Below are 16,485 nucleotides of genomic sequence, written 5' to 3' on the forward strand. Positions count from 1 at the left end.
CCCCCCCCTCTCCTACATGAGTCAAAAGGCACCAGTCACATTCCAATATAGTTACATGTAGATAGAGACAATTAGACGCATCAGATCAAAAAAAAAAAACATCCCGGACGAGCAGCAAGACCCAACCCCCAATTCAATTCGCTCGGGGAAAGATGTTAGATCTTACAGTAGTTCCAAAGCCAAACACGAAATCTTCGATATCATAGACCATACATACATACATAAATGCTTTTTTTAAAGTTTTACGCTGTACAACTACGTGACTGCACTGCACTGCACGAAGGCACCTTTCCCTTTTCCTTAGTCTTCTTGCTACTTTCGTCTGCATGCAGTTCTTCTCCAGCAGCCTGATTCGGGAGAAGAGGAGGGAGACTCCGTTTTTAGTCATAGCTGTGTTTTGAGGGCGATTTGTCAAGGAGGGAGGGAGGGATTATATGTTTATGCACATGCATATGCATATGCAATGTATATGCTTTTGAGAGAAATGCGAGTTCTGTTTTGGAGTTGGTTGAAATGCGTGCGGGAATAAGTGTGTTCGGAGATTACTCCGAAGAAGGGGAAAGGAGAAGAGGCGGGGCGGGGGTGAGGGATCACAAGAGTGTATAGGATTTTTACGGGAGAATTTCAGACTGGCCCGTTCCATCTTTTTTGTAGCTCGACATGTTTCCAGAAGATTCAAAAAAAAAGTCCCTCGAACACGATGGTGTTTTCCTGCATACTAAGGTACCTACTCATGAAAAGTGATCCTCAATTCCAATCCTCGTCTCAGGTACCATTTATCGACTCCTCCGCAACCGCTCCTTCATCCTGCCCCTCCCGCCGACAGCGGTAGGTTCACTCCCGTAGAGCTCCGGCAGTGCATTCTGCGTTCCTTCGATATGCACGAGGGTTTCTCTCGTTCCGTTCTTGGCATTATAGTATCGTTGATTCGTAGCCGTGTGCACTGGCAGTGGAGGAGGAGGAGGAGGAGGAGGAGGAGGAGGAGGAGGAGGATAAGAAGCATTACGCTCTGAGATACTATGTAATGAAGCATGGGATGCGTATGGAGGCGTGTCTATTGTGAGGCGTCTATTGCTCGATGGATGGGGGTGGAGTGGTCCTAGTGGCGCGGAGAGTTGATGAGCCGGGTCGTGTTGTTGAAGGGGACTTGCTTCGTAAGACATTCGTCTCACATCTGTGTCTAGTGCGGGTGGTGGTGAAGGGGGAAGCCAGCTGTTTGCTGCTTCCAGATTGGTTCTGGAGCCAGGCATAAGGCTGGCTGGGAAGATAGGCGGTGATGACCAGTGTGGAGTGGGGGCAAGGTGACCATGATATTGCTGGATGTTGTTGTTGTTGTTGTTGTTGTTGTTGGTCATGGTGGACGTGCGGGATAAGCTGTTGCGGTGATAGGTAGCGGTAGTGTCTGTAGAGTATCTGGACATGGGCGACAGGATGGGACTCCCTGTCGACATGGAGTGCATGGTTGGCGTGTGGCTCATACGTGGGCGGAACTGGGCCACGTCTTGTATAGGAGGATCTCGTGGTCGTTGGAGGTCATCGTCGCCACCACTCAGTCGAATCTTGGGAGGGAGGTGGAAGATCTGAGTTGCGGGAATCTGCTGCTTCGCCATTTCTCGACGACGTTTTCGACGCACGAAGAAGACGATAGATAGGATGCTCAACGAGCATACCGCTAGAGAACCGGTGGCAACGGCGAAAATCAATTGCACGTCCATGTCATGAGCGTGATTACAGGACTAGCTCTGGGAATGGTGACAACAATCTGTCCCTAAGAGGTAGAGTGTATAGTGCTGGATGGGGGCGAGAGGAAGAGAGGAAAAGGGAGCAACAGAGAGAGAGACTCTGCGGACTCGACAGATACAGATAGGTAGTGTGGGTAGCATCAGATACATGTAGCAGTCCATCAGCCCAACTGCGTAAGCTGCGCATATGCCATCCGGCCCATGATCACCACTTTAGTATCGACCAGCAGCAGAAGGCTGACGAAGGCTGACAGGCGTCCACAGAGCACCATCAGCGGCAGCCATCCTCTCCCGTGTCTACGCCTCGCAATAGCATCAGATGGACTAAATTAGATGAGCAGAATCGTGGGCGGATATGGAAGATACATGTACGTAGAAGATAGAAGCGGGAGGATGGAGGATGGAGGATGGAAACTTGGAGGCGGAGGCAGAGGCGGAGTTGCCATGCCGTACTCTATTTCGGGATTACCCGCCTTCCGTCGGGCCGCTCCCGCTCAATTCACTTTGGGATCTTCTCTCTATCTATATACCTCCTACCTTTTGACGAGGCCGTCGCAACATCGACCTACTACTACAACCATTCGACTCTCCGGTCTAGTCCACTTGCGCAACTATGGATGACGACCTATTCAACGTATTCGACGACAAACCGCAGCCTGCTAACAGCAACAAAACGAATCTAAAAAGATCGCTCAACGGCAATGTCAAACAGAATGGCGGCGACTCGGTCATGGCAGACGCTCCGGTCGAGACGAAGGACTTTGCAAACACTGTAGCAGCAAAAGGCGGCGATAAGAAGGGCAACGGCGACGACGAGGCAAATGGGGAGCAGGAAGAGGGGCAACGGGGACAAAAGCGCCAGCGAATGGAAGATGCGCCGGACGCAGTCGTGACGGACGAGTTCGAGACGGAACAGCAGCGAGAGGTGGCCGCCTCTGCAGGACTCCAGGCGCAGCAAGATGGAAGCGCCGCCGTGACTCTCAAACATCAAGTGCGCCATCAAGTATCGCTTCCGCCCGACTGCGATTATGTGCCCATCTCGCAGCACAAGCGGCCCGAACACCCCGCCAAGGTCTTCCCCTTCACCCTCGATCCCTTTCAGGAAGTGTCAGTGGCCTCGATCGAGCGCAACGAGAGTGTCTTGGTGTCGGCGCACACTTCGGCTGGCAAGACGGTCGTGGCAGAGTATGCCATCGCGCAATGTCTCAAGAACAATCAGCGAGTCATCTATACTAGTCCCATCAAGGCTCTCAGCAACCAAAAGTACCGCGAATTCAATGCCGAGTTTGGTGATTGCGGCCTAATGACGGGAGACGTCACCATCAACCCCACTGCAACATGTCTGGTCATGACTACCGAGATTCTGCGCTCTATGCTGTATCGTGGAAGTGAGATCATGCGCGAGGTGGCTTGGGTAGTGTTTGATGAGGTGCACTACATGCGCGACCGAGCACGAGGTGTGGTGTGGGAAGAGACCATCATTTTGCTTCCCGACAAGGTTCGATACGTCTTCCTATCTGCCACAATCCCCAACGCTATGCAGTTCGCCGAGTGGATCACCAAGATACACAACCAGCCCTGTCACGTTGTGTACACCGACTTCCGACCCACACCACTCCAGCACTACTTCTTTCCCGCCAGCGCCGATGGCATTCACCTCATCGTCGACGAAAAGGGCGTATTTCGCGAAGAGAATTTCAACAAGGCCATGGCAGCCATAGCAGACAAGGCGGGTGATGATGGCTCGGATCCTTTAGCCAAGCGCAAAGGCAGAGGCAAGGACAAAAAGACCAATAAAGGAGGGAAGAAGGATGGCCCGACGGACATTTACAAGATCGTTAAGATGATCATGCTGAAGAACTACAACCCCGTCATCGTCTTCTCCTTCTCCAAGCGAGATTGCGAAAATTACGCTCTACAAATGTCACAGCTGGCCTTCAATGATGAGTCGGAAAAGGCCATGGTCTCCAAAGTCTTTGATTCGGCCATTGAGATGTTGTCAGACGAGGACAAGCAGCTCCCACAGATTCAGCATATTCTGCCACTGCTTCGCCGTGGTATCGGCATTCATCACTCCGGTCTGCTGCCCATCCTCAAGGAGACCATTGAAATTCTATTCCAGGAAGGTCTCATCAAGGTCTTATTCGCCACAGAGACCTTCTCCATCGGCCTCAACATGCCTGCCAAGACGGTCGTCTTCACCGCTGTTCGTAAATTCGATGGTCGAGAACTGAGATGGGTGACACCATCGGAGTTCATTCAAATGTCGGGACGTGCTGGTCGCAGAGGTCTCGATGAGCGTGGTATCGTGATCATGATGATCGATGAAAAGATGGACCCGCCTGTGGCCAAGGAGATTGTCAAGGGTGAGCAGGACAAGCTGAATTCTGCCTTTTATCTGGGCTACAACATGATTCTCAATCTGATGCGAGTGGAAGGCATCAGCCCCGAGTTCATGCTGGAGCGTTGCTTTTTCCAATTTCAAAATGCAGCTTCCGTTTCAAGCATCGAGAAACAACTCATGGAGCTGGAGCAGAAGCGTGCCGATGCCGTGATCGAAGATGAAGCCCAGATCAAGGAGTATTACGACTTGCGGCAGAGTCTTGAAACGTACTCTTCCGACATGAAAAAGGTCATCAGCCACCCGCAGTACTTGTGCAAGTTCATGCAATCTGGTCGACTGGTCAAGGTCAAGCATAACGGTCAGGACTTTGGCTGGGGCGTTGTAGTCAACTTTATGAAAGTCAAGCCGGCCCGGGGCCAGAGCGAGGACGACATGAATATCGGCCATTCTGTCGTCATTGATGTGCTGCTCAACATTGCAGCTGACAGCTCCGCGCCCGGCACGTCCAGCCAGCTCAGGGACGACATGCCGAAAGAAGTCCGACCCTGCGAGCCGGGCGAAAAGGGCAAGATGGAGGTTGTACCGGTGATGAATGGAACCATTGATGCTGTCGGCCATATCAGGGTCTTCCTGCCAAACGATCTCCGGACCTCTGAGCAGCGTAACACTGTCCGGAAGTCGCTTGAAGAGGTCGCTAGACGCTTCCCCGACGGCGTGGCTGTGCTTGACCCTATCGAGAACATGGGTATCGATGACGACAGCTTCAAGAAACTATTGCGCAAGATCGAAGTGCTCGAACACAAGCTCCTCAACAATCCTCTGCATACGAGCGACAAACTACCGGATCTGTACGATCGGTATGCAGCAAAGATTGAAATCACCAACGAGATCAAGGCGACTCGAAAGAAGATGACTGATGCGCTTTCGGTTCTTCAACTGGATGAGCTCAAGAACCGCAAGCGTGTTCTGCGTCGTCTCGGATTCGTCAACGAGGCCGATGTCGTCCAGCTCAAGGCGCGTGTTGCGTGTGAGATTTCCACTGGAGACGAGCTTGTCCTCTCCGAACTTCTCTTCAATCGCTTCTTCAACGAACTTACTCCCGAGCAGTGCGCGGCGACACTCTCCGTCTTCATCTTTGAAGAGAAGAGTGACGAGGCCCCGGCACTCAAGGAAGACTTGGCCAAAGCTTTCCGAGAAATCCAAGCCCAAGCACGGCAGATTGCCAAGGTCTCTATGGAGTGTAAAGTTCTGGTCAATGAAGAGGAATACATTCAAGGTTTCAAGCATCAGTTGATGGATGTGGTGTTTTCTTGGTGTAATGGGGCAAGTTTTGCCGAGATTTGGTGAGTGTCTTTCTGTTTTGTTTTCTATTCGCAGCCGAGTCCATCTATACTAACGTGCCATGTGAACTTGCAGCAAAATGACCGACGTCTACGAAGGCTCCCTCATCCGCCTTTTCCGCCGTCTCGAAGAACTATTACGCCAGATGGCTCAGGCTTCCAAAGTCATGGGCTCGGAAGACCTGGAAAAGAAGTTCGAGGGCGCGCTCGGAAAAGTCAGGAGGGACATTGTTGCCGCGCAAAGTTTGTACCTCTGAGAAACCAAATACTCAGGTACTGCTGGCGAGGAGAGTAACCACCCTACGTCAAGCCATGGGAGCCTCGCAAAGAATACTGACTATACAGGACACGACTTGCGAAGTGGGGATTGCTCAGGGGGGCGACGCAAAAAAAGGGGAATGAATTCTGGACATTTGGCGTTTTTTCTTTCATGAGGGAAATGGGATACCATTTGTCATGCGCCGCGCGCACTTGTAGAAAAGAAGAATCAGGGTACATACCTACCTACCTAACTACTTACCGTAGGGGACGAACAAACGCTTGCCATTGCCGCTGAGGGCCGTGGCCATGCCTTTTGTGGGCTCGACCTTGGTACCGGAGAGAAGAGAGAGGTTGTTTTCTTTTTTTAGTTTCCTCGCGCTATGAGCCGCTTCTTTGGTTGCGGCCTGTTGCGATGCGAGAAACCAAAAAACCCCCTCTCTCTTCTCAAAGATGGTGCCGAGGGAGGGAGCCCTGGCGGGAAAAACTCTGTATTTGACTGCCTACCTAAGGTACTTACTGTCTTTTCCCACCCTTTTTTGGGGGGTTTACATGTACCATCCATCCATCCATCCATCCATCTCTCCCTGTGTGTGTGTGTGTGTGTGTGTTGGTGTGATTTACTGGTGTGTAATAAATTAAAAAAACAAATCGACAAGCATGGATGGGACTGATGTCGATCGAGTACCGACATTACAGCATGGTGCAGAGGTGGGAGGGCATAGGCCGATGACAGTGACGACTTGGGAGGAGTATGTAGTATGTACATTGTAGCTCGAAGCAAAGCCAGAGGAAGGAAGAAGAGTCAGGCATGCCTGCCTGCCTCCTCCATCATCTCACGACGCTGACAGATGATGAGTTTGGAACGAAAAAGAAGGGGGAAAAAAGAAAGGGGAGAAGGAAAAGAAAAGAAAAGAAAAGAAAAGAAAAGAAAAGAAAAGAAAAGAAAAGAAAAGAAAAGAAAAGAAAAGAAAAGAAAAAGCCAGCACATCTAACTAACCTTGCGTGATGCGAGCAAAATTAAAGAACGGGAATCGCTTTTTGGGCTTTGCTCTTGTCTGTGGCAATCATGTATAAAAGGTATATATTCTCTCATGTGCTCCAGCACCGCACCGCACCGCACCGCACAACTGGGTGCCTCGTGCGCGCCATACAGAACATCAGTCCTGCTGCGCTCGTCATCTGTGGTTATACAAAAGGCTTTCTCTACTACATTCGTGAACGCTTTTTTCTTTATGCGTTCGCGGGGCTGTCCTTGCTGATCGTAGGGTTGGAAGCATCGGAAGCGAGAACCTCATCCGGTTTGTCTGTCGCTCACAAAGTCAGTAATGGGCCGTCGTCCACGCCTCTTTGGTCCGATACACTTACCATGTCTCGCATATAGCTTCCACTCCTCATCCTCGTACTGTCCAACACGTCCTGCTTCGACTTCTTTCCTGGACAGCGCCTGCTTGGACTTGGGCAGACCCATGGAGCCGAGGAAGAGCATGGTATCCTTCCATTCCTTCTCCTTGCGTTGCTTGCTCCACTTGAGTTCTTCCGCCATAATGTCAATGACCTTGGGTAGAGCTTCCACCGTCGCTTGTGCGTTCAGGAAAGCCAGTCTTGTTCTTCGCGCAAGCACGTCCACCGCAGTCTGGGCATACTCGTGACGGACCGCGTAGCGTACCTCGCCATCGACATATGGGTACAACTCCGAGATTCGCGTGCCGCGCACTGGAAAGCGGTGTTCAGTAGGTTCGCACAGAGCCGCGACAGTCCAGGCTCTGTCACCATAATCCACGCACAAGTGCTTGGCGACTTCGGTCTCAATACCATAGTGCTGGATGATGTTGATGAAGAGCGTCTTGGAGAAGCCGTGAGCGCCAATCAAGCGTAGAGCATGTGTTTGACAAGATCCATCCAGCTCAAGGTCCTCGTGGAAGCCTTGTACACCGGACACGAGAGGTGGTTTGGAAACGCCTGTTGCTTTCAGGCCGAAATGTGCGATGGCCTCGTCGACAGCTTCTTCAGCCATTTGGCGGTAGGTGGTCCATTTGCCACCAGAGATGGTGAGCAAGCCCGACTCAGAAGTGGTCACCAGGTGATTGCGAACCAGACCCTCGGATTTGGCCTTGTTCGGGTCGCGAACGAGAGGACGGATGCCAGACCAGGCAGCCAGAACATCACCGCGGCGCACATTGATCTCCGGTTGCAAGTAGTTCTGTACTTCCTTCAAGATCCAGTCAATCTCATTCTCTTGCGCAATGGGGTTTTGTTCGATGGGGCACGGCGAATCAGTGGTCCCTGCGATGGTGTTCCCTTGCCATGGCAGGAAGAAGATGACACGGCCGTCCGAAGTGCGAGGGTCGATCAGGCCCATGTTGGAAGGCGAGTAGTATCCAGGCAGGATGACGTGAACTCCGGAGCTAGGCGCGACAATCTCCGACACTTCCTGGTTGTCCATCTTGCGAATCGCGTCCGTGAAAGGTCCTGTAGCGTTGATGATGCCCTTGGCCTTGATGGAGAACTCGTCGGGAGTCTTGCCGTCCTTTTGCTGCACGAGATCCTTGACCCTCGCACCGCAGAGCTTGCCATTGGCGTCCTTTTCGAGGCTAGTCACTTCCATGTGGTTCACCAGAGTGGCGCCGTACAGCGCAGCGGTCATGGCCAGAGAAGCGTTCATTCGCGAATCATTGTGTGCGCCATCGTAGTACACCAAAGCGCCCCAGAGATTGTCTCGCTTGAGCATTGGAAAGGCATCCAGCGCCTTACTCTTGGTCAAGAAGTACGAAGTCTCAATGTTCTCGGAGCCCGCCAGAAAGTCGTAGAACTTGGTCCCCGCCCAGAAATATGGCGCCTGCCACCACTTGTTGACGGGAATCATGATCGGGAGCCATTGCGAAAGATGCGGTGCGGTGTCGAGGAAGTATCTCCGCTCGCGAAGGGCTTCCTTGACCAGTTTGTATTGGCTATAGTCCAGTTCGAAGACGGCTTTCTCGAGATAGCGCACTCCCCCGTGGACGAGTTTGGTGCTCTTGCTGCTGGTGCCCGATGCGAAATCGTCCCTCTCCACCAGCGCGACCTTCAGACCACGCGATGCCGCATCAAGCGCAATGCCGGTTCCCGTCGCACCACCGCCAATGACCAGCAGGTCATACTCGTTGTTGTTGCCATCCTCGCTTCGTGTCTGCACCTCGCCGCCCAGTGCTCCCTTGACCTTGTCCTTGGCGAGGGCGAAAGCTGAACCCGCACTCGCCTTCAGATCTGCAATCTGCTCACTCCTGCTCTTGACGCGCGGGAAGTTGGGTGGGCGGAAGACGCCACCTTCGCCATAGGTCGGGGGTGGTACAGCGGCAGCTTCCAAGCCGGGCACATCTCGCGGTCGATAGACGAAGTACAAGGTGCCGGCGCCCACTGCGCCGACAGCGGTGGCTGCTCCGAGGTACCGAAGCGCGGTACGTCCACGACTCCGAGCTGCCATGCTTCTCTATGTGCGGAATAGAGAACAGGCAGAGCAGACAACGGATGGAAAGGGGTGGGTGGGAGAGGTAGAAAAGAGGTTGACGAGGAAGAAGATGTTGAAGAAGAAGGAAGAGTCGTATCTGGGAAGCCGGGAAGTGGTTCACGTCGGAGCGGGTCACCTCCACAGCTCCACAGCGACTACATGTAGATGAAGGGATGATGGTGAATTGATGCCATTGGAGTGTTGCGTAGGCGGGAGGTGGATGGAGGCCATTGGAGTGCCTGTTTCCATATCCTGTACATGTATGTTAGGTAGGATTTGATGGATATCCGGTATGTAAAGTAATTCTTTACTACCCCGATACGCATTATTACCCAGTAGAGTAATGCGAAATGGCCCCAGCTCAATGGAAGCCGCCGTCACATGCTCGCGTATGTACCTTACCTAAGGTACCTACCTTACGTGTACATACCTAGGTACCTAGTAGTTGTTAACTTGTTCTAGCTCGGCTAAGTAGTGCCGGCGAGTGCGGAGTGCCTTACCTCAGGAAACCTCAGGTACCTCTACTTGTTGGTCGGGATCAAGATCCGATTACACTCTCGTTAACAATTCTGATTACATACAGTCGGAGAGCCGGTAGAGGGCGGTACATGTAGTTGTTGAAGGTATAAGCTCTAGAATACCTACTGCTCCTGTAGGCTCGGAGTATGCTTGGCATCTCGATCACCTTATATACTGATGGTACCTACGATACGAGCATTAGGTAGACTATACTGCCTAGGCTTAGTTACGACTTTGCCCAGTATGTTATTACTATTGCTACTATTATCAACAATTACTATCATTAACAACAGCAGCAACAGCAACAACAGCAACAACAGCAACAACAGCAACAACACCACCACCACCACCAACAACAACAACAACAACAACAACAACAACAAGAAGAAGTTCAATAACAACAATACGGAGCAGTATATGTACTTGTAAGACCTAGTCGGAGTCAAACCAAGGTTATATATATAATTACGCGGGAGTTCACCTATCCGAGTCTAGCGAGCGTACCTAGCTGCCTGACCTATCTAGCTAGCCCTGCCAATTTCTCTTGTCCCTTTCTAGCCTTTCGTCCCCTTCCCTTCCTATTACCGTATTAAAAAAAGAGAGAGGAAAAAAAAACAATGTACCTACCTACCCAACCAATACATGTACCTGTAACTCAATAATACTATTATGCATAAAGGAATGTAGAGACTTCAGTAGCTACATAACACTTTTTTTTTGGAGGGTAGGGGCTCAAGCTGGAGCTGGGGCTAGGGCTAGGATCATAGGTTTTACCCTAGGGAAAAAGTGAAGAAGCGAAAGAAGCGAAGAAGAAAGAAAGTTTACACCATCGGCTCGGTGAAATAGATAGGCTGTCATGAGAGAGAGAGAGAGAGAGTCGTCGTACGCAATACTTTTCGCTTCTTGGAGAAGGGCGGGGGGGTAAAGTTTACCTTGGGTACGGTACATACATGTACATGGAATATTTTCGGGCTGATGGATGTTGGGGCTCGGAGGAACACTGTACAAAGTCATTGTATATATACCAGGTATCATCATGGTCGTCATCATCTTCATGGTCGTCAGCATCATCATCATCATCGTCATCATCATCATCCTCATCATTGGTCTGGCTACAATGCTAATAGAGAAATCATCATTACTCTATCAGATATGCAGAGCGAGGTGCTCCAAGTGAAAATGGAAAGATCTGTTGACAATTGGTACAGTATACATTATGTCCAATATCTCTAAAACAAATACATCCCCCTCGGTTTTGCTGCGCAAGGAAGATGGAAAAAAGTACGAAACTCGGCGAGCACGGCAGATTACCTGCTTCGACGATGATAGAAACTGTCATTGACATTCGATGCAGTGTCCGGCTGTTCTCCCGACCATGCATATTCCTCGACTTCCGTACCGCACTCCCTCATCATGTTCGTCTATGCGAGCTGACCACGGGCAGCACCTGGCACAGCGTTGATGCCCTGGGCCATGTCCGTGAAGTTGGTGTGGAAATCGGCGTTGAATCCCTTGGGGTTGGCCTCGATTTGGGAAAGCGTGAAGCCAACTCCAGTGTCGACGGGCGTACCAGTAGAGTTGTTGGTCAGACCGGTGGTGAAGGGTCCGGTCATGCAGCCGACCGACACGCGGTAGTTCTTACCCGCCACGGGCTGTGGGTTGGGGAATGCAAGTCGTGGTGGGCCGGTCATGCCCTTGACACCAGCGTGAACGTGCGTTGCGGTGCGAGCGGGCGAGAAGTATTCGCCACGGACGTTGTAGAGGCGGATGTAGTAGCAGATGGTCTCGAGCTCCGTGTTGATGCCAAAGTCGTAGAATCCCACGGCGCCAGGGAGACCGCCGGTGAGGGTGTTGTTCGCGTTGACGACCTCACCGGGAACAGCCTTCACTCGGTAGGTGCTGGTGAATGGGATGGGGAATCCCTTGGCACCCTTGGTGTAGCCCTTGGAGTCACAGTCCTGTGTTGCTGTTAGTACAATTCGTGATGCTCAATGCGATGAGAGGCGGTGGGCGATGCTCACGTCGTCGTATTTGGGCTTTGCTGGTGTGCCCTTGTACTCCTTCTTGGTTGGCTCTGGGAGGGCCATGGCCAGGCCGGCGAGCAAAGAGGTGAGGATCACTGAGGTCTTCATGATGACTGCTGGAGGATTCTGATTGGTAGGAGGTGGATGTAGGTCAGGTCAGGTAGTCGGGATGCCAGGGAGGAGGAGAGGTAGTGGAGTGCAGGATGAGCGAGCCAACACAACAGCGAAGAGCGGCTACTTATATCTGGGTCGTGAGATGCCAGTCTCCTCAGTCTCCCGCACAGCAATAGCCAAGCCGGTAGCAATGACTAGTGGGTACAAGTATGCTACATCAGGCTACATGTGAGATGGGATATGCTTTGGTATGGTCTGAGCCTCTGCCAGTGCCAGTGCCGTCGACAGGCAACGAACAGGGGAAGGATGATGGGGAGTTCTGGGCAACGCCTCACTCATCTCAACCGCGCGTGTGCCCGTGCCCAGATGAAAGGCGCGGTCATTGTTGCCAAGGCCAGGTGCGGGCGGGTAGTGGTGAATCAGCAGCAACGCTCGCCCGCTCCGCTTGGAGGGAGGAGGTACCTCATCCTCATTACCTCGCACCAGACTCGCCAGAGGGAGAGACGGTTGAGTCGGTTGACGGTATTTGAGAAGCCACGGAATTGGCACAGCTGGGCAATGGGCACCGTTTAGGGTTGAGGGCGGCAGCGACGCCATCCGAGGAGGATAGCGTAATGTGGTCAGAGGGCGCCATCATACCTCCTAGCCTAGGTAGGAGGTACACCTCCAGCTTACCGATGACTGTAGGAGGCACGCTAACGACAACGTGCTCCCCGTTCCGGACGCCAAGATATCATCTTAACGCTTTCAAGGTTTTGAGTTTGGCTAGCCAGTCTGGCAGCGTGTCTTGGCAAGTCTTCCAAGCACGCCTTTGCGTCCTTGCACTGCTTGCCGACTGGGGCCACCTCCAGGGCTAGTGACGATGATAAGTCCCATGTCTGTCCATGTAATGTCCATGTCCCTGGCGAGGTATAACGCGATGTTCCTCTTGGCAGCTCGCCACGTGATTGCATTCGTCGCGACGGGACCTCCCGCTCGCCTTCCCCGCGTGAAGACAGTCTAGTGCCACAGACCACCAAAGTATCTGTTCCCGTCTGCACACATGCACAGTGAGAGAGCCAAGTGCCAAGTAGGAGGTAGGCTCACCTCTCGACGAGGCGGAGGCGGCAGGTCCTGACACTGCAAAGTTTTAGAGCAAATGTAAGAGAGAGGAGGTAATTGAAGGGAGCTATACCACAGCAGCTCCTCGGAGCTCTGAAGGATCACGGATTTCGACACACCGTGGCACGCTTGCCATCATCCGCCAAGGACACCACGACGACCAACAAGCCAAGTCAGCTACTCTCACCACGAATTGGAGGTCCAAATGCCTCGGTTTGCAGGGCTTAAACTGCTTCCTTCAGTCCTTCGGATCCGAGTTTGCTTCATTCCAGACCCGCGCGCAGAGGCAGTTGTAGTTGCAGCTGAACTCGATGGGAGCCACATATGCACATATTCCACGCTGGCGGACTGTTCCGAAGAGCTGGGGACGTCATACTGCACGCATTTGATCGACTTTGCTTGTTGACAGCTTTTCCTATTCGACGTATGCTCCGCCACAGGCGACTGCGTCCAAATGAGAAGGCTTGGTGATCGGATGGCGACCCCGGTCTGAACGGCCGAGACTGCGCACAAAGATTGTGATGAGCAGATTAGGGGGTGAAACGAGGGGAAGGCGAGAGGGAGTGTGCGGAGTGTCAAAACGACACCGTACAGGAGAGAAGATCAGGAAACACATGGTGAGTCGACGAAAGAGACTCATGGCAATCTTGATCATGTATCGCGGGTACCTCCACGTGCCGGATCAAGGCTTCGATGTGTGCGAATACCCGTATCTACGGAAGGCATCAACATGGTCGCGTCCCCGGGATGTGAAGAGTGTGCCGTCTTCACATGTCCTCGCCTGACAGGGCCGGTGCCGGGGATTGGGCCCACAATCCCCCACATTAATGCTTCATTTGAGTTTGGCCTCCAGCAATTTACACTCCGCGGCCTCGAGCTGCTCCAGAGAGTTGCTTCAGATGCTGCACCTGGCGCTTCGGCCTGTCCCAACTTTATAGACCCGCCGCAGTCTAGACCTCAGAGCCTGTGTCAATGAGGATCATCGTCGCATACACCACACAATCACATCGCCTGTCCGTCTGCTGTCGTCATGCCAGTGGGTATTGAAGAACCTCCTACACTCTTTGTATCGAGTCCCATTCAGGACTGATGCCAGTGTGGGCTGCAAGCTTTCGAACGCGACGAGATAATGCGGCCATGGCCGACGTGTCCTGTCATCCAGCGATGGGTCTCCTGTCACATCGGAAGTTATTGTTAGAGAAATGGTATCACGATCCTGCATGTTGTTCGCAAGCCACCTGAGCGGCTCGTTGTAGAAGATATCTGCCTCGTCCAGATATGAAGCTCTTTCCTCCGTCGGCATATGGATCGGTGGCTCGCATGTTAGTGCCCATGCAGTGATCTCCGGATAGACGAAGTGGCTCCTCCAGGGTGTGCTGTGACATGGCATCAGAAAGCCCACAGTAATGTTCGCTGATTCCGGCCCCGTAGCATGCTCCATGGGCGAGGCATCGAGCCAAGACTCTTGCCTGTGGCGGAGATAGTGTACGACATCCACAACACCTCGCTGGTGCACAAAGCTCACATAGTAAGCAATGTAGATATTGATCGCAATGCCGGCAGCAAGAATCATCAGTCGACCGATTTTATTTGTCGAAAAGCTAGACGCCAGTGGTCGTGCAGCCAAAACATGCAGCATAGGTAGTAGTGGGTAGATGAATCGAACTTCCTTGTGCGCGATCAAAGATAATGCCAGCACAGATGAGATGATTGTGGCTGCAAAAACGGAGACCGTCCGCTCCTGGATGATGCTTTGAGATGAATGTGAGGACCTTCTGCACAGGCTTAGATAGACACCTACCAATGCGAAAGGTAGGGCCGTAGTAAGTAGGAGTGGTAGTCCTTCTGTCACATAATAGTCCGGTCGATTCTTCCCGTAGAACACAGCCAGAGACTGCACAACGTTGAACTGCAGAAATCGCAGCGGCGGGAACGTCCATCCACTATAGTAAATACGGTCAACGCTCGCAAAAGTTATCACGATCGTGATGCCCACGAGCGTTGCGGCCTGGATTAGTGTCACAGCCCTGGCGAAATCACGATTGTACCACACCAGGCATGCACTGATGCTCAGCCATATAATGATGTTGGTGGGTCGAAGGTAAAAAGCGGCGGCCGCAGCCGTAAGTGCGATGTACAGTCCTGTTGGAGAGGCATACTCATGTGCTCCGAAACTGGCTCGATTGGTGGTCTTGTTCATAGATGGTCCCAGGAAGTACGCCCATGGGAAGTAGCACAAGGAACATGTCGTAAGAGTCGCTTCCAAGGAGTTGGAGAATGTTCGGACAGAACAGAACCACTGCCACGGACTCAGTATCGTCAGAGCCAGCGCAGCGGTCGCAGCTGCATGCCCAGAGCCGTAGACTGTGCTAGCCATGCGCCAGGTCAAGAAATCCATTGCCGCTGCCCAGAAAGCTTGCAGAAGCCGTGGTGCTGCAACGAGAGCAGCCGCCCGGGAGTGCTCAGGTAAGTGGACAAGCTCGCATATGCTGGCAGCCGCTTTGTATGCAGCCGCAAACAAATAGGGGTGAACCGATGTTCGCAGGCCCTCTCTCCATTCCTGGGCGACACATATCAGTAGCCGCGTAGATATGTCGAGTGCTCAGTACGAACCCAGGTGAGCCAGGCGCCGCTGTTGGGTCCAAAGGCAAGTTTCCATGCTGGCTCCAGGGCCTGGAAGTACTCGTCGGGCTGGAAGAATGTCCACACGAGCTGAGAATTGATGGTTCGGAACACAAGGAGGGCGATGAAGATGGATGCCCCTGTTGTAAATGAGGCGGCCATGTTGGAGGTCGTTTCACGATGAGCCGTGGCGGATGAGATGATGATGAATCAGCACCATTCCTCATAACGGGGCAGAGAATCCATCGCGGAATCCCCCAGCATTGTGTTTGGCAGTTGTACATTGAAGCATTAGAAGCTGTTTTGGAATGCCAAGCCTTGTTCTGGTCGGCTTCACGGTTTTCCCGGATTGCCGATACATTCTCTCTCAAGTTTCACGTTTGTGTCCTTTACTCTCCCTCCTCTTATAGCCTGCTCTTCACGGCCTCCCATCTCATTCACACAATCGGTCGCCACATTTCTCGCCATCCGAGACACAAAAGAAGAGGATGAGGTCTTCTTACAGCATCAGGACTCGCCCGAGGACAAGGAATTTGACGAGCTACAAGCGTTCGCAATTAGATCCAGGATGCTTGACTCCGCCATGCCCGGGTGCTTTGGAATACGTGAATTGTATCACTTCCAGGTCGGCAAGTTCGTATTAGTCTTGGAGATCTCAGAACTGCCGGTGCTACATCGCATTGTTTCCGGGAGAAGCGAGCATCCGCCAAGGTACTGAGACAAGTTGGCGTGAGATAGGACTGCGGTCCAGTCGTCTCCGACTACCCGCATCTTGGAGAAGGGTCGAAGACAAGCCATATAGAGCACGATTCTACCGAAGTCCGTGAGCAGATTGACTCACGAAGAATTAGTGCGGTGCTGCTGCTTCTCGTTCCGAATTGCGAGTCTCCGTGTATTACTCGCCTCGTGTCCTATAAAGAAGGAAGAGTCGCTC

General features: G+C 52.5%; 5 protein-coding genes across 5 annotated transcripts; 1 reads left to right on the forward strand and 4 right to left on the reverse strand.

The window, feature by feature from the left end:
• Positions 1 to 776: 776 nt before the first annotated feature.
• SEPMUDRAFT_159487 (uncharacterized protein) lies at positions 777 to 1,903 on the reverse strand (the record flags this gene model as incomplete). Its single annotated transcript, XM_016907850.1, has 1 exon — positions 777 to 1,903. The coding sequence occupies exon 1, from the start codon at positions 1,713 to 1,715 to the stop codon at positions 777 to 779; it is 939 nt and encodes a 312-aa protein (XP_016756768.1). The 5' UTR covers positions 1,716 to 1,903.
• Positions 1,904 to 2,307: 404 nt separating this feature from the next.
• SEPMUDRAFT_152259 (ATP-dependent RNA helicase DOB1) lies at positions 2,308 to 6,223 on the forward strand. Its single transcript, XM_016907335.1, has 2 exons — positions 2,308 to 5,429; positions 5,503 to 6,223. The coding sequence occupies exons 1-2, from the start codon at positions 2,356 to 2,358 to the stop codon at positions 5,681 to 5,683; spliced, it is 3,255 nt and encodes a 1,084-aa protein (XP_016756769.1). The 5' UTR covers positions 2,308 to 2,355; the 3' UTR covers positions 5,684 to 6,223.
• A 493-nt stretch (positions 6,224 to 6,716) lies between these two features.
• Positions 6,717 to 9,318, reverse strand: SEPMUDRAFT_152260 (DAO-domain-containing protein). Its single transcript, XM_016907337.1, has 2 exons — positions 7,053 to 9,318; positions 6,717 to 6,991 (listed from the first exon to the last, which is right to left on the reverse strand). Exons 1-2 carry the CDS (start codon positions 9,145 to 9,147, stop codon positions 6,918 to 6,920), a joined length of 2,169 nt encoding a protein of 722 aa, XP_016756770.1. The 5' UTR covers positions 9,148 to 9,318; the 3' UTR covers positions 6,717 to 6,917.
• A 1,496-nt stretch (positions 9,319 to 10,814) lies between these two features.
• Positions 10,815 to 13,159, reverse strand: SEPMUDRAFT_152261 (uncharacterized protein). The gene is made up of 2 exons (XM_016907338.1): positions 11,712 to 13,159; positions 10,815 to 11,648 (listed from the first exon to the last, which is right to left on the reverse strand). The coding sequence occupies exons 1-2, from the start codon at positions 11,820 to 11,822 to the stop codon at positions 11,112 to 11,114; spliced, it is 648 nt and encodes a 215-aa protein (XP_016756771.1). The 5' UTR covers positions 11,823 to 13,159; the 3' UTR covers positions 10,815 to 11,111.
• A 749-nt stretch (positions 13,160 to 13,908) lies between these two features.
• SEPMUDRAFT_22811 (glycosyltransferase family 22 protein) lies at positions 13,909 to 15,683 on the reverse strand (the record flags this gene model as incomplete). Its single annotated transcript, XM_016908363.2, has 2 exons — positions 13,909 to 15,489; positions 15,543 to 15,683. Coding segments are annotated over 2 exons (1,722 nt in total), but the record flags the coding sequence as incomplete, so codon positions are not given.
• Positions 15,684 to 16,485: the final 802 nt, after the last annotated feature.

Source organism: Sphaerulina musiva (assembly GCF_000320565.1).
Source record: "Sphaerulina musiva SO2202 unplaced genomic scaffold SEPMUscaffold_12, whole genome shotgun sequence".
NCBI classification, from domain to species: domain Eukaryota; kingdom Fungi; phylum Ascomycota; class Dothideomycetes; order Mycosphaerellales; family Mycosphaerellaceae; genus Sphaerulina; species Sphaerulina musiva.